Source organism: Passer montanus, unplaced genomic scaffold (assembly GCF_014805655.1).
Source record: "Passer montanus isolate IOZ18808 unplaced genomic scaffold, ASM1480565v1 scaffold144, whole genome shotgun sequence".
NCBI classification, from domain to species: Eukaryota; Metazoa; Chordata; class Aves; order Passeriformes; family Passeridae; genus Passer; species Passer montanus.
The window spans coordinates 147,021-162,238 of NW_024361386.1; the positions used below are offsets into that span (position 1 = coordinate 147,021).

General features: G+C 60.3%; 2 protein-coding genes across 2 annotated transcripts; both read right to left on the minus strand.

Moving 5' to 3' along the window:
- Nucleotides 1-4,842: 4,842 nt before the first annotated feature.
- On the minus strand, nt 4,843-5,202 carry TMEM238L (transmembrane protein 238 like). The gene has a single exon (XM_039700764.1). The coding sequence runs from the start codon at nt 5,177-5,179 to the stop codon at nt 4,919-4,921; it is 261 nt and encodes an 86-aa protein (XP_039556698.1). The 5' UTR covers nt 5,180-5,202; the 3' UTR covers nt 4,843-4,918.
- A 4,710-nt stretch (nt 5,203-9,912) lies between these two features.
- PIRT (phosphoinositide interacting regulator of transient receptor potential channels) lies at nt 9,913-14,449 on the minus strand. Its single transcript, XM_039700782.1, has 2 exons — nt 14,344-14,449; nt 9,913-10,761 (listed from the first exon to the last, which is right to left on the minus strand). The coding sequence occupies exon 2, from the start codon at nt 10,735-10,737 to the stop codon at nt 10,339-10,341; it is 399 nt and encodes a 132-aa protein (XP_039556716.1). The 5' UTR covers nt 10,738-10,761; nt 14,344-14,449; the 3' UTR covers nt 9,913-10,338.
- Nucleotides 14,450-15,218: the final 769 nt, after the last annotated feature.

The window sequence follows — 15,218 nt, forward strand, 5'->3', positions numbered from 1 at the left end:
GTCACACCCACTCAGCCTGGGCAGGCTTTACCCTTCCCTGTGCCATCCTTACAGATGCTTTTGTCAAAAACTCAGTGATCTGCCATGAAACACCCTCTGGAATGTCACCAGAGGTGTCTGCACTCTTCCAGGAACGGCTGGCAGAGAGCAGCCGATGCCTTTCTGGGAAGAGCTTCTTTTGGGCAGGTTTTGCCTTCTCTGCTGTCCCATTTTGCAGCAGGAAATGGAGCTGGCAAAGCCATTTTCCTTGTCTCCAGGGTGATTGGTCTGCTGGCTGGTGGCAGAGCTGTGTCTGACTGGAGCACTGCAGGGCACCGATGCCCTGTGCATGCCCAGGGGCTGGCACAGGAGCCCTGGCAGCCCGTCCTGCCAGGCTGGAGCCCAGCAGGGTCTGGAATCCCCGTGGGGTGCCCGAGGGAGGGACTCTGGTGTTCATCCCCGGGGGACAGGAAAGCCTGGGGTAACTTTACTGCACTCTAAGGTGTGGAGACTCCTTAGAAACCCTCCTTGGGTGCCCAGGGGTTGGAGCTGGCAGCCCCTGGCACAGTCCAGGGGCTGTGGAGTCTGGGATGCTCAGGAGCATCTCCCTGGGGACAGCTGCTGCCTGTGGCTGCTGGGGTGAGCTGCCACCCCCAGCCACACCCGGACCCTGCCTGATGGGAGGGTTTGACCCCAAAGTTTTCCATCCCCGAGGACAGCCCAGCCTCCCCTGTGGTGGCCCCGAGTGACAGCAGCTGAGCCGCGGTGGGGACAGGACAAGGAGCTGGCCCGGAGCTGCTCCTGGTGACTCCCACCCAAAGCACCCCTGGGCCAGGGCTGGGAGGGTTAAATCCCAGCTCGGAGCCCATCCCCGCAGCTCGGCTGCGCTGGAACCAGCCGGGGCCGGGGCCGGGAGCGGGCACCCCCGAGCAGGACACACAGGAGGGGCTGTGCCGCCTGGGAGAACCTGTTCCTCCAGGATGTGCGGATCCTGCTCGTCCCCCACCCCACCCCAGAGCCGGCTGAAGGGGCAGGAGGAGTTTGGGGTACCCTGCCAGGTCAGGGGGGCTGCTCCCTCTGCACCCCCGGGCAAGGCGGCTCTGGGGGCAGCGGGGGCAGCTCCCCTTGATTCCATCCATCCCATCCTTGATTCCATCCATTCCATCCTTTATTCCATCCATTCCATCCTTGATTCCATGCATTCCATCCTTTATTCCATCCATTCCATCCTTGATTCCATGCATCCCATCCTTTATTCCATCCATTCCATCTTTTATTCCATCCATCCCATCCATCCCACCCATCCCATCCATTCCATCCATTCCATCCATCCCATCCATCCCATCCTTTATTTCATCCATCCCATCCATTCCACCCTTTATTCCATCCGATTCCTGGCTGCAGCTGTGTCCATCAGGATGTGTGGCTCTGGCCAGGCTGGCAGGCTGTCCCGGGGGGAGGAAGGCAGCAGCTTTAATGAAACAGTCCCAGAGAAGTGGCTCGGCTCCTCTCCTCTCCAGTTTGGATTTGCAGTGTCCCAGTTTGCATTTGCACTGCCCAGTTTGGATTTGCAGTGTCCAGTTTGGATTTGCAGTGCCCCAGTTTGGATTTGCAGTGCCCCAGGACTCTGTTCCCATGCTGAGCCACCCTTGGTGACTCTGAATGCTCTCCTGGCCCTGGCAGCTCTGCTCAGCCCCAGCAGCTCTTGGCACTGGGGAGTATTTCTGAGGTCTCTGAGTATTTCCCCAGAGGGTGCCTGGGACCGTGGGTGAGCAGGCCTGGCTCCTCCAGCAGCCGGATTTCCCTCAGGGAATCCTCTGTCCTGCTGGTTTTGGTGCCTGGCTCTCCCATCCCTGCACAGAGCAGCTCCCAGCCCGGGCACTGGGCAGCTCTGGGCCAGGGTGTGCAGGGGGAGCCCTGCTGGACCATGCCACTCCTCCAGGAAGGGTGGCAGAGCTGTCACCCGGTCCCTGAGGCTCTGTGGCCCTGCTCAGCACCGAGGGAGGAGGCTCTGCTGCCACCAGGCTGCTCCTGCTGGGCCCCCGGAGCCAGCAGCGGGCAGGGGCTGAGTGCAGGCTGATGGGAGAGGGGGCAAAAGGGGTGTCCATCCCTCCCCAGGGGCTGTCCATCCTTCAGACAGTGTCTATCCCTCCTCAGGGGCTGTTCACCTTTCAGAGAGTGTCCATCCCCCAGGGTCTGTCCATCCCCCAGGGGCTGTCCTGAGTGGCTGTGCCAGTGTCCCCAGCCCAGCAGAGTGGCACAGCTCCTTCTGTGCTGGCTGTGCAACAGCAGCAGAGCAGAGTCCTTGTGGGGAGCTGCTCCTCTTCCTCTGCTCCCTCCTGGCATCCTCTCCTGTCCTTTCCTCTCTCCCTGTGAACAGAGTGAAAGGAGATGTGAATGCCTTAAAAAACCCTGACAATAGCTAAGAAATCAAAGATTTCCTCAGTAAAATCATGTGGAATCAAACCTCTGGGACTCAGAGAGGGGAGAACCTGTGAGCAGGGCAGTGCAGGACACCAGGCTCTGCTTTCCCAGGCTGGGGTGTGCACTGGCAGCCTCTGCTCCTCTATGGGGCTGGCTACACTCTGAACCCATCCCAGCAGGTCCAGGCACAGGGCTGGCAGCTCTTTGCTGGGTGGGAATCACCCTGTGCCCCTCTGCATCCCCAAACCTTCCCCAAACCATCCCCAGCCATCCCCAGCCATCCCCAGCCATCCCCAGCCATCCCCAGACCATCCCCAGCCATCTCCAGCCATCCCCAAGCCCTGGCAGGTGCCAGTCCCAGGAGCTGGCAGCACTTTGTCCCTCAGGCTCAGCTCGGGAGGCAGGAGGGACCCGCGGGGACCCCGAGCTCACCCTGGGCCCCCCGGGTGACACCCATGGCTGGCTGGGTGCTGTCCCCGCGTGCCACACCCAGGGGACAGAGCTGGGAGGGTGGCACAGCCCTCGGCCGGGTTTTACGGGCTCGGCGCTGGCAATTAAAAATCCCCGAGCAAATAAAGGAGGGTGTGGGCTGCTGCTGCCCTTCCTTCTCTGCAGCTGCACGACCCCACTGATGCTTGTCCTGGGTTCTTATCCCGAGGCACATCAAGGAAATTGCTGCAGGACCCAGTGCCAAGGGCACAGGGGTGGAAAAACACCCTGGGAGCTGGTGAGGGCAAAGTTGAGCCCCTGCCTGGGCATCCTGGGCTGTGGAGCAGCGTGAGCCACACGGCAGCCAGCACCCAGCAAAACCTGCGCCTGTCCCTCGTGCCACTGCCAGCAAGAGAGGAAACCAAGGGGCAACAAGCAAATGATAAAAAAGGATCTCGTTGGCTGTGAGAGGCTTTCCAGGAACTGTGCGGGGCAATGTCCCTTTGTGAGTCACAGGTGGGGACATGTCACTGGCCTGGCTCACACACTGACCGTGGCTGTGCTCTGACCCTCACCCTGGTGCCACTGGGCACATCTCTGCCTCCTCCCTGCCTCATCCTCTGCTCAAACCCGTCCTCCTCAGCTGGCTCTGGCTGGGGCGTCCTCCTGCTGCCACCTCCTTTGCCACGAGCAGTGCCAAGCCCTGAGGGGCTGCTCCTGATTTACTGGTTTCAGTGATTTATCTGATTTCACTGATTTCTCTGATTTCACAGATTTCTCTGATTTAACTAATTTCACGGATTCCACTGATTTCTCTGATTTCACTGATTTCTCTGATTTAACTAATTTCACCAATTTCACGGATTCCACTGATTTCTCTGATTTCTCTGATTTCTCTGATTTCACAGCAGAGCATCCCTGGGTGCTGGCAGGAAGGAGGACACCATCCCTGCAGCAGTGCTCTCCAGCACTCAGACATCTCCAGCTCCCCTAAGCTTTGGTGCTGCTGGTCCCAGCTCAGCCCAGACGGAGCCCCTGAGGTTCCCGGGCTGTGCTGGTGCTCTGTGGTCCCCAGGCTGCAGGAGCAGGCTGCAGAGACCAGGCAGGACCTGACCTTTCTGCCCCTTGGGTGGCTCCAGACCAGCCTGAGGTCAACAAATCCTAATCTCAGAGGCAACGTTCAGGCCTGGTACTTTGTACCCATTTCTGTGTGTTCAGCATTTGTCACCAGAGCAGGGCCCTGGTGACACAGCTTTCACTTGGATTTTCCCTGGGAAAACGTTCCCGGGTGGGAAAAGCCTCTGGCAGCACTCAGGGTGTGATGGGGACACCCAGGAGCAGCTGGGTTTGCTCCCTCAATCCTCACACTGAGCTTCTGGTGCTGAGGCACAGCCTGGATTTGCCTTTTGGCCTCCCTGTGTGCCCAGGCTGTGTGGGCAGGGGTGGCTTGTCCCCCCGAAGCACAAAGCTGTCACCAGCAGCTCTGCAGGACCCTCCTCTCCCAGCAGCATCTGATGGGAAGCACTGAGGAATTACAGCCCAGACACCAACCCCCTCCCAGGATGAACTCAGCCATCCAACCCTCCCAGGATGAAGTGACCCATCAAACCAGCTTCCTGCTGGTTGATCCAGCCCAGAGCACTCCAGCATCCCCCACTGCTCCTGAGAGCTCCTGTGGGCAGCAGGAAGCTCTGCCAGGAGCTCTGCATCCCCCACGCCAGCCAAGCACCCCCGTGCATGCTGTGGGTACCCTGGTTCTTTAGGATTTTCTAAGCCTTCTGATGTTTATATTCTTGTAACGAGCTTTCTGTAAATAACTCATTGTTTTGAATTCTTTTATGGAAGAGAAGAAATTTGATGGATTGTTGGTTTGTCTGGTGTCATTGGAGAGGTGGCACTGTCACCCTCCAATCCACTGCCACCTCTGGAAATCTATAAATATTGGAGTCAGAAAATAAAAAGTCCCTTTTTTCTTTACCTTGGGAGCAGGGTGTCCGTGTCGTGTCTTGTGGTGCCAGGTGCCATCCCTTGGCTCTCTCCACGTTCTGGGCGCTGCCAGGAGGGCAGGACCAAGCTCCTGCCGTGCTCATCTGCACTGCAGCTCCCCGAGGGGCACCTCGATGTTGAAGGTGTACCAGAAGACCCAGAAGACGAGGCTGAAGGCCAGCAGCAGGGCCCCCCCGTAAACGAAGAAATCCCAGGAGCTGATGGGAGCAAAGATGCCCAGGAGGAGGAAGAGGAGCCCCAGGGCGTCGCAGAGCAGCCCCAGCAGGGCGATGGCAGGGCAGCGCCCCAGCAGCCCCGCCGTGCCCCTCAGGGTGCCCATGGTGCCCCTCAGGGTGCCCATGGTGCCCCTCAGGGTGCGGGGGGCCGCAGCATCCCTGCCCTGCCCCGCTCCCTGCCTGCTCGCCCTGCCAAGAGGAAGTACAAATGTCACAACACACCTTGAGAACAATCAGGGAGCGCACGACACGGCTTTAACCCTTTGCTGGCCCTGCCCCTGCCTGGCCAGCGCAGCCCGGGGGGTCCCTGGGAGCCCCTGTGGTCAGCCAGGTTCAGCTGTTCCACATCCAGCCTGTCCCAAAGGTGCAAATCTGCCCTGCCCCAGCCCCCCGCCATGGGGTGTGAGACACGGAATTGTCACTTCTGGGCAGCATCCACCGTGGAGCATCCCAGGGAGGTCTGCAGGGCCTTGGCTCTGACACCCCAGGAACAAGCTGGAAACACCCTACTATGGACAGGGAAACTGAGGCACGGGAATTTCTCCAGAATGCCATCACCAAAAAGACATTTGCAGCGCCTCCAAAGAGCTTCTCTTGCTGGACAGCCACCAGCAGGCAGCCTGTGCCACTGCCCATCCCAAAATGGGACAGCAGGAGGCCAGGGAGGAGTGCCCACGTCAGCCAAAATCTCCTGCTGGTCTTGGAGCAGCCAGGGTGACACTTTGGGGTGCAGGTGTGTGCTGCTCTCTGCTCCCAGGCTGTGGGGTGACACTGGGACATTTCTCTGGGCAAGCTGGGGAAGGATGTGGAGGTGAAGGATCCAGGGAGCCCTGGGCTCTGGGAGAGCCATCCCAAAGCTGCCTGTCCCACCCTGGCCCTGCAGAGGATGTCCCACGCTCAGGACAGGCCTGTAGGACACAAGGTGAGGGTCAGGGATGGAGCAGGGTGAGGGTCAGGGACTGGAGGTGGCCTTGGTCACACCGTGAGTGTCTCCTGCCAAAGCAGGGCACCCAGGGCCCCTGTGCCACCTGGGCAGCCCCAGCACAGCCCTGCCACGGGTGAGGGTGGCTGCAGGGGACAGAGGACATCCCTTGTGTCCTCTGCTGCCAGGGTGCTCAAAGGCACGCTGCTCCTGCTGCCAGCCTCACTGTGCACAGAGGGCAGGGGAGGCTGCGCCCAATCCCAGCCCTATCCCAGCCTTACCCCAATGTTATCCCAGCCCTATCCCAGCCCTATCCCAGCCTTGTCCTTCCTGCCTCCCAACCTTATCACAACCTCATCCCAGCCCTATCCCAACCTTATCCCAACCTTATCACAACCTTATCCCAGCCCTATCCGAACCTTATCCCAGCCTGATCCCAGCCTGGTCCCTCCTGCCACTCCCAAACACACACACACAGCTCTGAGCAAACCCTCTGCTCCCTGAGCAGCTCCTTGCCCTGGGCAGCCGGGAAAAACCTGTTCCTTCTCCACCTTCCACGTGCCCACCACAGGGTGGAAACAGGGAAGGGTTTTTGGGGTTTCAAACCCACTGTGGGCACTGACAGCCCGTCAGGTGTTTGCTCTCACTGAGGACAGGGAAAGCTGCTGGATTTTGGGGAGGGAAGGGCAAGTGCAGCTCGTCCTGCTGGGATCTCACCTGCTGCCCAGCGGGGAGGAGCAGCAGCAGCGTTTTGGGGAGCAGGGTGCTCTGCAGCCTGGCTGAGATCCAGGCTCAGGCACGCAGCCAGCCAGGGCAATCTGGGCCATGAACCCTCGTGCCTCAGCAGCCCGAGGCTCTTTCCAGGAAAGAGCCCTGGAAGGTCTCAGGGACGTCAGGAAGGAGCCTGGAAGGTCTCAGGGGATGTGCAGGTGTGATCACAGTCACCAGTGGTCACCTTCTTCCTTCCACACCTCAATGATTTATCCCAGCAGCTGCAGAAACCTGACTGCCCCAAGGGTGAGTGTGCCTGAGACCCTGGAATCATGGCATGCTTTGGGTTGGTTTTGGGACTTTAGAGATCATCAATTCTACCCCTGCCATGGCAGGGACACCTCTCACTGTCCCAGGGACACCTCCCACTGCCCCAGGTGCTCCAGCCCTGTCCAGCCTGGCCTTGGGCACTGCCAGGGATCCAGGGGCAGCCACAGGTGTGCCAGGGCCTGCCCACCCTGCCAAGGAACAATTCCTCATTCCCAATATCCCATCCAGCCCTGCCTCTGGCAGTGGGAGCCATTCCCTGGGTCCTGTCCCTCCATGCCTTGTCCCCAGTCCTCCTCCCGTCCTCTTTGAACCTCTGAGGTCCTGGAACTCAGGCAGGGTGTGAGACCCTCAGAGAGGGGTCTGCCGCAGGGCTGTGCCCACCTTTGGGCAGGTTTGGTGCTGTGGAAGCCCAGGAATGAGGCAGCTCAGACACCTGGAGCAGGGCGTTCTCCACCCGAGCCTGCCGGGCGGGTTTGCTGCCTGACCTTTGAGATGCAGGGCCAATATTTCCTCCTCGAGCTGCTCTGCAGAGATAATGACTTTTGTAATGGATTTCCTGTTCTTTTTATAGCTGGCAGACCACATCTGAGCTTGCTTGGGTGAGACATAATTACGTTTGCTGGAAAACCTGATCTTTCCTCTAAACGTGTTTTTCTTTGGTCTGATCCAAAGCATCACGGCAGGATCCAAAGAGAATTCAGTGGGAGTGAAGAGGACTAGCAGGGAGCAGCCAGCCAGGGCTTGGAGGTGCATGGGAGCAGCCCAGGGGTGGGAGCTGCCCCACGGGCTGGTCCAAGGTCCATCCAGCCCAGCCCTGCCCTGCCCAGCAGTGGCAGGAGGGCACAGCAGAGCTCTGCAGCCTCCTGGGACCTGCTCCTCACGGACTGCTCCAGCACCCACCGCTGCTGGGCTGTGGAATTCAAATGGCACAATCTTCTCTCTTGCTTCTACTGTCTCCTTTTTTAAAATCTGTTCTCCATAAACCGTTTAAATCCACAGATACTGCCTGTCTCTGCAGCCTCCCACATCCCAAGCAGGTAAAGGTTCACTGGGTGAGCCCTGCCACAGCACACCTGACATTCAGTTCCCAGCAACCTGTGGGGTTTTGCTGGGCCACAGCAGGGTGTGAATTTTATGCCAGCTCCTTAAGAAAGCCTTGTGAGGAGCCCTCAGGTTATCCTGCATCTTTCTTCCCCTAAATTGCTGCAGCTCACTTCAAGAAAAGGACACAATTCCCACTGTTGGGAGCTCCAATGCAAAATTCCCTCCTCCCCTGGCAGTGAGTGACCAGGAATTTATACCCTGTGCTACCGAGGGGCAGATCCCACTTTGCTCCTGCACTTCACCTGCAGTTATTCCCCTGCTGTTAATCTGACTTTCCCTCAGTTGTCTCCCTCCGTTAATCTCACTTTCCCACAGTTATCTCCTACCTGTTAATCTGAATTTCCCCTCAGTTATCCCCCTGCTGTTAATCTGACTTTCCCCTCAGTCATTTTCCCCCATTAATCTGATTTCCCCTCAGTTATTCCCCACCTGTTAATCTGATTTTCCCCTAACATTCCTGTCCCTTTGTGTCCCTGTCCCCACAGATCTGGGCAGCAAACACAGCTCATCTGACAAATCCTTTTCTCCCCAGGCTCTGCTGCTCCTTGGTGTTCCCTTGTCCCTGGCAGGCTCCATCCCCTTGCCAGGCAGGTTCCTGACCCCTGCACAGTGCTCACTCCTCTCCCAGCCCCAGCCCCTCTCCTTGTCCTGCCCCTGTCCTGAGCCAGCCCAGCGGGTGCCCCACACCCCAAACCCTGTCACCTCACCCTCTCCACACAGCAGAGATGTGAGCACAGCAGCCCTTGGGAACGTTTTCCTTTAATGAAACCTCACATTCGTGTTACCAGTGACCAGTCTGGAATCCAACCCAATTCCTGCTCTCGGTGACTTTTTGTCCCACCGACGTTTCACTGAGTGCCTCCTCCTTGGCCAGGGGCACCGGGGCTCCCTGTGTGCTCCTGGCAGTGCAGGAGCAGCCCTGCTGGGCACAGCTCTGTGCAGCAGGACCCAGCTCCAGGTCTCTGCCCAGCGCAGCCCCCGTGCCCACACCTGCAGCCAGCTGGCACCGGGGCTGCTCCGTGATTCCCACCCTGAATCCTGGTGCCCCTCTGGCTGCAGCTGCCCCAGCGGGGGTTTTGGGGAGCATCCCTGCCCGTGGCAGTGGAGGAGCAGAGGCTGCTCGGTGCCAGGGCAGGACTGTGAACAGCAGCCGAGCGTGGCACGGCACGAGGGTGGCTGAGGAACAAACAGCTCTGCTGGCTCCTGTGCCAGCTCTGGCACAGAGAAGCTGGCACTGCCTGCCCAGGGGTGTCTGCACCAGTCAGGAAACAGAGTCCAGGGCCAGGCTGAGCCTGGGGCAAAGCGACTCGTGTGCTCAAACACTCCTACTGCAGCTGTGCCACCTCCAGCTCTGCCCACACGGATCATGGAGAGGATGGAGGGGATGCCCAGGCACACAGCCCTGGTCACAGGCTGGCACCAGTGCCAGGGTGAGCCCGAGCTCCCTGCCAGCCAGGCTGGGACACAGAAAGGCTCCTTGGAGCACAGCTTCAGGCAGAGATGTGTGCCAGAAATGGGGGAGTTCAGGCAGGGATGGCCAGGGGGAGGCTGAGTTTCCTGGGAGGGCATCAGCCCTCAGCTCTGAGCTCCCACGGCTCAGACCATTCCCAGACACATTTCCCTTGTCCCTGCCCTGCCAGGTGCCTGGAGCAGCAGGGTCTGGGACCTTCTGCAGGGTCTGGAACCCCCTGTAGGATCTGCGTCCCTCTGCAGGATCTGGGATCCCCTGTAGGATCTGGAACCCCCTGTAGCATCTGGGACTCTCTGCAGGGTCTGTGTCCCTCTGCTTCTGCTGTGTCTCCTGATGCTGTGCAGACCCTGCAGCCCCTCAGGCAGATCAGGGAGCTGGAAGGAATTGTGGCTCCTCTCTGCCGGTGGATCCTGCAGAGCCTCCTGGGGGATCTGGGTCCCTCTGGGGTTTTGTTTCAGCCCAGGCTCCTCTGGGGCTGTGCTTTACCCAGTTTGTGCTCTTGGGTCACTCTTTGGGCAGGGGGGTGATGCAGAGACCTTGGACCTGCCTTGCTGGGCTCAGCTGAAAATTCCTGCTCCTTTTTCCCTGGGATGAGGTACAGAGTTCATTTTCACACTGGGGACCACGGAGGGAAGAACTGATGGGGTGAAATCCTCTAGGGAGAACAAGAAATTGTTTGTTTTCATGGCTGATCAGCACGGGTTGGAGGAGGGCAGGGAACCTTCTGGAGAAGGCCCTGGCTGCCCTCAGCGGTTGAAGAAGAAGGACTTGAGGCTCTGCAGGAACTGGGACTTCTGCCTCTGCTTCTGCTTCTTGCGGATGATGGGGATCCAGACCAGGCCGCACACCAGGAGCATCAGTCCCAGGGACAGGAAGGCCGGGCCAGACATCTTGTACACCTTCTTGTGCTTGGTCAGGAAGCAGGCCAGGCTGGTGATGACCACCCCGAAGAGGAAGATGGCCACTCCCACGGACACCACGATGAGGGGCTTGTGGTAAATGTCCCACTTGCTCCTGGGGGCGCTGGTCCACACGGACTCGCTGCAGGAGCTGATGCACAGCGTGCTGCCCGTGCTGCTGGTGATCAGCTCCTTGGACTGAGGGGACTTCTCGCTGCCATCGGGGCTCTTGGGGGGCACCTCCATGGTGCTGGGCTGGACAAAGGGCACCTGGGGTGGGCAGAAGAGAAAGCAGAGCAGGGCAAGTGGTGGAGGAGGGAGGGTGCTCGCCTGTGGGCACCAGGGAGCGCAGCCTGAATGGAGGTGCAGGAGGTTTTGGGGTCCCTGCGGGGAAAGGAGAGCATCACAGCCATGAAATGGTGGAACAGGCGATGGGATCTGCAGAAGGGTGGGCAGTGCCAGCACTGCAATGCCCAGCTCAGCACCACACAAACCTTCAGCCCCCGCGGGCTTTGACCCAGAGCAGGGGACCCAAGCCCCTGCAGCCCCTCACGGCTGTGTTTGCTCTGCTCAGCAGGGCTGCCTCTCCAGGAGCTGCCACCTCGCAGGGGATGCCAGGCTGGCTTTGCTGCCTGCCTGTGCCAGGGCAGGAGTGCAGGAGGTGACCCCAGAGCCCTCCAGCCCCAGCTCTTGTCCTGGAGCTGCTGATCCATGCGGGAGCAAGCTCCATGTCAGGGCTGAGGCTGCAAGGCTGGCACAGCTCCAGGGGCTGGAGGAAACCTGCCTAGAGCTGGGCAGAGCTGGGCCCAGTGCCCACCGAGGGATGCTGATGGAGGGGTGCCAGCCAGCACCTCCCTCACTGCTCCCGTGTCCCTGCCAAGCTCCCTGGTTACTCTGAGGAGGCACAGATGTAATTTTACAATTTAGCCCCCCCAGCACAGCTGCTGCTGCAGAGCTGGTGGTGCTGACATCTTTTGGGGTGTTTCAGGGTGTTTCTGCCAGGCTTGGACAAACAAGCACAAAACAAAAGCCAAGAGAGGTGGACAGGATTTGCAACCCTCGTGTCTGGAGCTCTCACCGCTCTCTGCTGAAACAGGAAAACAGGGGCAGGGCAAGGGGCACATTCCTGATAGAGAATCCCAGAATCCTTTAGGCTGGAAAAGCCCCCTCAGCCCTTCCAGTGCCAGCTGTGTCTGATCCCCACCTTGTCCTCAGCCCAGAGCACTCAGTGCCACCTCCAGGGATTCCTGGGCACCTCCAGGGATGGGCACTCCAACCCTCCCTGGGCAGTTCCAAGGCCTGGGCCCCCTTTCCATGGGGAAATTCCTGCTGTGCCCGCCCTGAGCCTCCCAGCTGCAGCTCTGCAGGGAAGTGCCCAAACCCTGGGTAACTCCAGGTGCCACCCTCTGCCTCACTCGGAGCACTGCTGCCTTCTGCTCTCCCTGTTCCAGTGCACCCCAGACCTTCCCTGAAATTTCATCCTGGCATTTCTTGTCTTTGCCCTCCTCACGTGCATCACAGAGAGGTTTTATGCTCACACCATTGTCTGATTTTATTTTGGTGTTGTGCTAGGAAGTTTGCTTTATTCTCTGGGATAATCCCACACCTCAGCAGCCCAAAACTCGATGTGCTGTTCCATCCTTCATGCGTCCCACTCCCTGTGTGCTGCCATCCTGCTTCTGCATCAGGGCAGCAGCTCTGTGTGCACAGCATTAATGTCAGGCTGCTGCAGGAACCAGCCTCTCCATCAGAGAGGATTTATTCCCCCTTTTATTTCCTGGCAGAACCGCCCCTCTCACCACAATTCCCAGGCCCTGCTCATTTTCCCAGCACTTCCTGGCAGAGCCTGGTTCTCGGTCACCCTTTTGCCCACTGCTGCCTAATGAAGGATTTCACTCCCTGCCTGGAGCTTGGGAGGATCTGCAGCTCTTGGGAGAGCTAATGCAATTCCAGCTGCTGCTCTGCCCCTGCTCCATCCCCAGTCCATCACAGATGTGCTCTGGATGCGCTGAGAGGCCTGGCAGGAGAGGGCTATCGGATTTCTCCCGGATTTTTAACCATTGTTGGAAGCAGACAATCAGCAGATGAGTCTTTGCTGTCCTGAAAACGCCTCCAGAGCACGTCTCAGATTTCACATCTGGTAGTTCTGAAGCCCTGGGCAGCTCTCACTGCTGGGGTCTCTCCTTCCCCTCTCCCTCAGGGAGACCCTCCTGGGATTCTCCTCCCTCTGCTCTTCCAGTGCCTTGTGCGGTGAGGTTTGGGTTCTGAAATCTCGGGGGACTCCTTGCTGGGGACCCCCGTGCCAAGGCACAGCCCCCTTGGGGGCTCCTGGGCTGGGGCTGCAGCCCCTCATCCCTCTGGGAATCAGTCTGGGCTCAAGGAGAACATTTTGGGGCCAACCCCAAGCGAGCTCTGCACTCCACAGATGGGGCTTGCCCTGATCCCTGCTGGAGGAGCAAAGAGCCCAGCCCAGACCTGGCCAGACCCTGCCAGGGCACAAACAGCTCTGCTCTGCCTGGCACCAGCGCCCCAGACTGGTGGCACTGGGAGCGTGGCAGCTCATCCCCTGCACAGGTGTGCACAGGTGTGCACAGGCCCCCCCACCTGGCTGGGTGACACCGAGGTCCTGCCCCTCACGCAGGGTCCCCAGGCCCTTCCCAAGCCCCACGGCTCCCTGGGGCTCCCAGGGGCCCCTGGATGGCTGGTGATGCTCTCCTGGCAAGGAGCAGCTCCAGTGCCCCGGGAGGGTGGGACCCAGAGGGGTGGCTTGTCCTTCAGCAGGGATGTCCCCAGCCTGTCACCCCAACGGGCAGCAGAGCCCGTCTGGGTCCCAGCTGGGAGTGAAACAAAACCCTGGGGAACGGAGGGAAAGATTTCCCTGCTGCTCTGAGTGTCTCAGTTGGATTCTTTACCTGGTGCTGGTGCTCAGTGTCACCCCAGGAGCCCCCAGGTGACAGCAGCAGGTCTGTGGGTGCCAGGAGAAGGGGTTTGCTGCTCTGGGGGATCCCCGTGCCCTGGAACGGGAGGGGAGGGGGCTGCTGCACTCAGGGGTGGGCACAAACCCAGCAGAAAGCTTTCCTGGGGTGCTCGTGCTGGCCAAGTTCAACCAAGAGTGGCTCTCAGTCAGTGCCCAGCGAGAGACAGAGAGGAACGTTCAGGGACCCAGGAAACCCAGGAAGACGAAGATGAAGATGAAGATGAAGATGAAGATGAAGATGAGGACCCCGTGCAGAGCAGCCCCACAGCCCCCTGTGCCCGGGCACTGCCCGTGGGGAGGTGCTGGGGGCACAGCACCCAAACCCCAGAGTGGAACAGCACCCAAGGCCAGGGAGGGAGGGCTGAGCCACCCCCACGGCTCTGCTGTCCCCGCCTCTGCTGGGGCTGGTGGCTGCAGCTGCCTGGTGGCACTGGCAGTCCCTGGGCACAGCTGGGAGCAGCTCCAGCCTGGCGCTGCCCTGTGCCAGCCCAGGAGGGCTGGGCTCTGCTGGCTCGGCCTGGGAGGGGACAGGGAGCTGGTGGGTGCCAGGGGTGGGCGCTGGAGCCCCATTGCTGTCCCCGTGTCCCTGCTCACCCCGGAGCCAGCTGCTGGCCCTGCAGGGTGGCGGGTGCTGCCCCGAGACCCTGCGGGGTGTCAGAGGATCTCACCCCCCTCCAAACCCTCCGAACCCTCCGGGATGGAGCCAGGGGCAGAGTCCCCTGGCTGGTGGGGCGGAGCAGGTGCCTGCATCCCTCGGGAGCAGCTCCCCAGCACTGCCCGGGGCACGGGGCAGGGAGCACCCGGAGTGGGGCTGAGGCAGAGGGCGAGCCCCCCTCGCCGGGCTGGCCCGGTCCCGGCCCACCCGCGGTACTTACGCGGCGAGCAGGGAGCGCTGGCTGCAGCAGGACGCCCTGGTCCCGAGGCAGGCTCACCCCCAGCCCCACATCGCCGGGCTGGTGCCTGCTGGGCTCCGGGAGTCTAATAAACAACGGAGCATCCCGGCTCCGATGATCTCACCAGCCCATCAGGACGGGCTTTAACTCCTTGTGGCCCTGCCCGGTGGGGCTGGCCGGGCTGCGGAGGAGCCTGGGGGAGGCAGCGCAGGGCAGGGCAGCGCCTGCAGCAGCAGCCCAGCGCCGGGCTTGGTGCTGCTCCAGCCTTGGATCGCCAGCGAGTTCCTGAAACATCTCCGAAGTGCAATTTCTGCCCTCTCAGAGCAAGGAATCGTAGCCAGAGACTGCAAAGTGCTTTGAAGCTCATCAGCGAGCATTAGAGGGATGCGAGGTATTAGCAATTATCTATTAATTACCATCCTGAGTCCATTACAGCGAGGAGGATGGGAACAGAGAGGCGCTTCTGGAAACACTGCTTCCTTTCAGGAGCCCCCAGCCAAACCCCAGTCCCCTCCCAGAGCACTGTGGGTCTGCCTGGTGCAGGGAAGGCCCAGCAGTGCCACTGCTGCTGCCCAGGGCTGGAAGCTCCATCCCTGAGGGACTGCTGCAGTGGAAAAGCTGCAGCACAGCCCTGGCTGGGGTGGGACAGGGTGGGAAGAGGCTGTGGAGCTCTCCTGGGCATGGGCGTGACCCACAGGGCTCAAGGCTGGCACAGAGGCAGCACAAGGGGCTGAAAGGGGAAGGGGAGGGTCAGCACCAGGGGCCAGCACCTCACCCAGGTGTGGGCAGGAAGACAAGAACCTGGCTGAGGTCCCTCAGCTCAGCTCCCTGCAGAGCTGTGGCAGCAGTGGTGGCCC

What these genes read in the sequence shown, in the direction of transcription:
- TMEM238L (XM_039700764.1), bottom strand. Translation starts at nt 5,179, where the DNA reads ATGGGCACCCTGAGGGGCACCATGGGCACCCTGAGGGGCACGGCGGGG.
- PIRT (XM_039700782.1), bottom strand. Translation starts at nt 10,737, where the DNA reads ATGGAGGTGCCCCCCAAGAGCCCCGATGGCAGCGAGAAGTCCCCTCAG.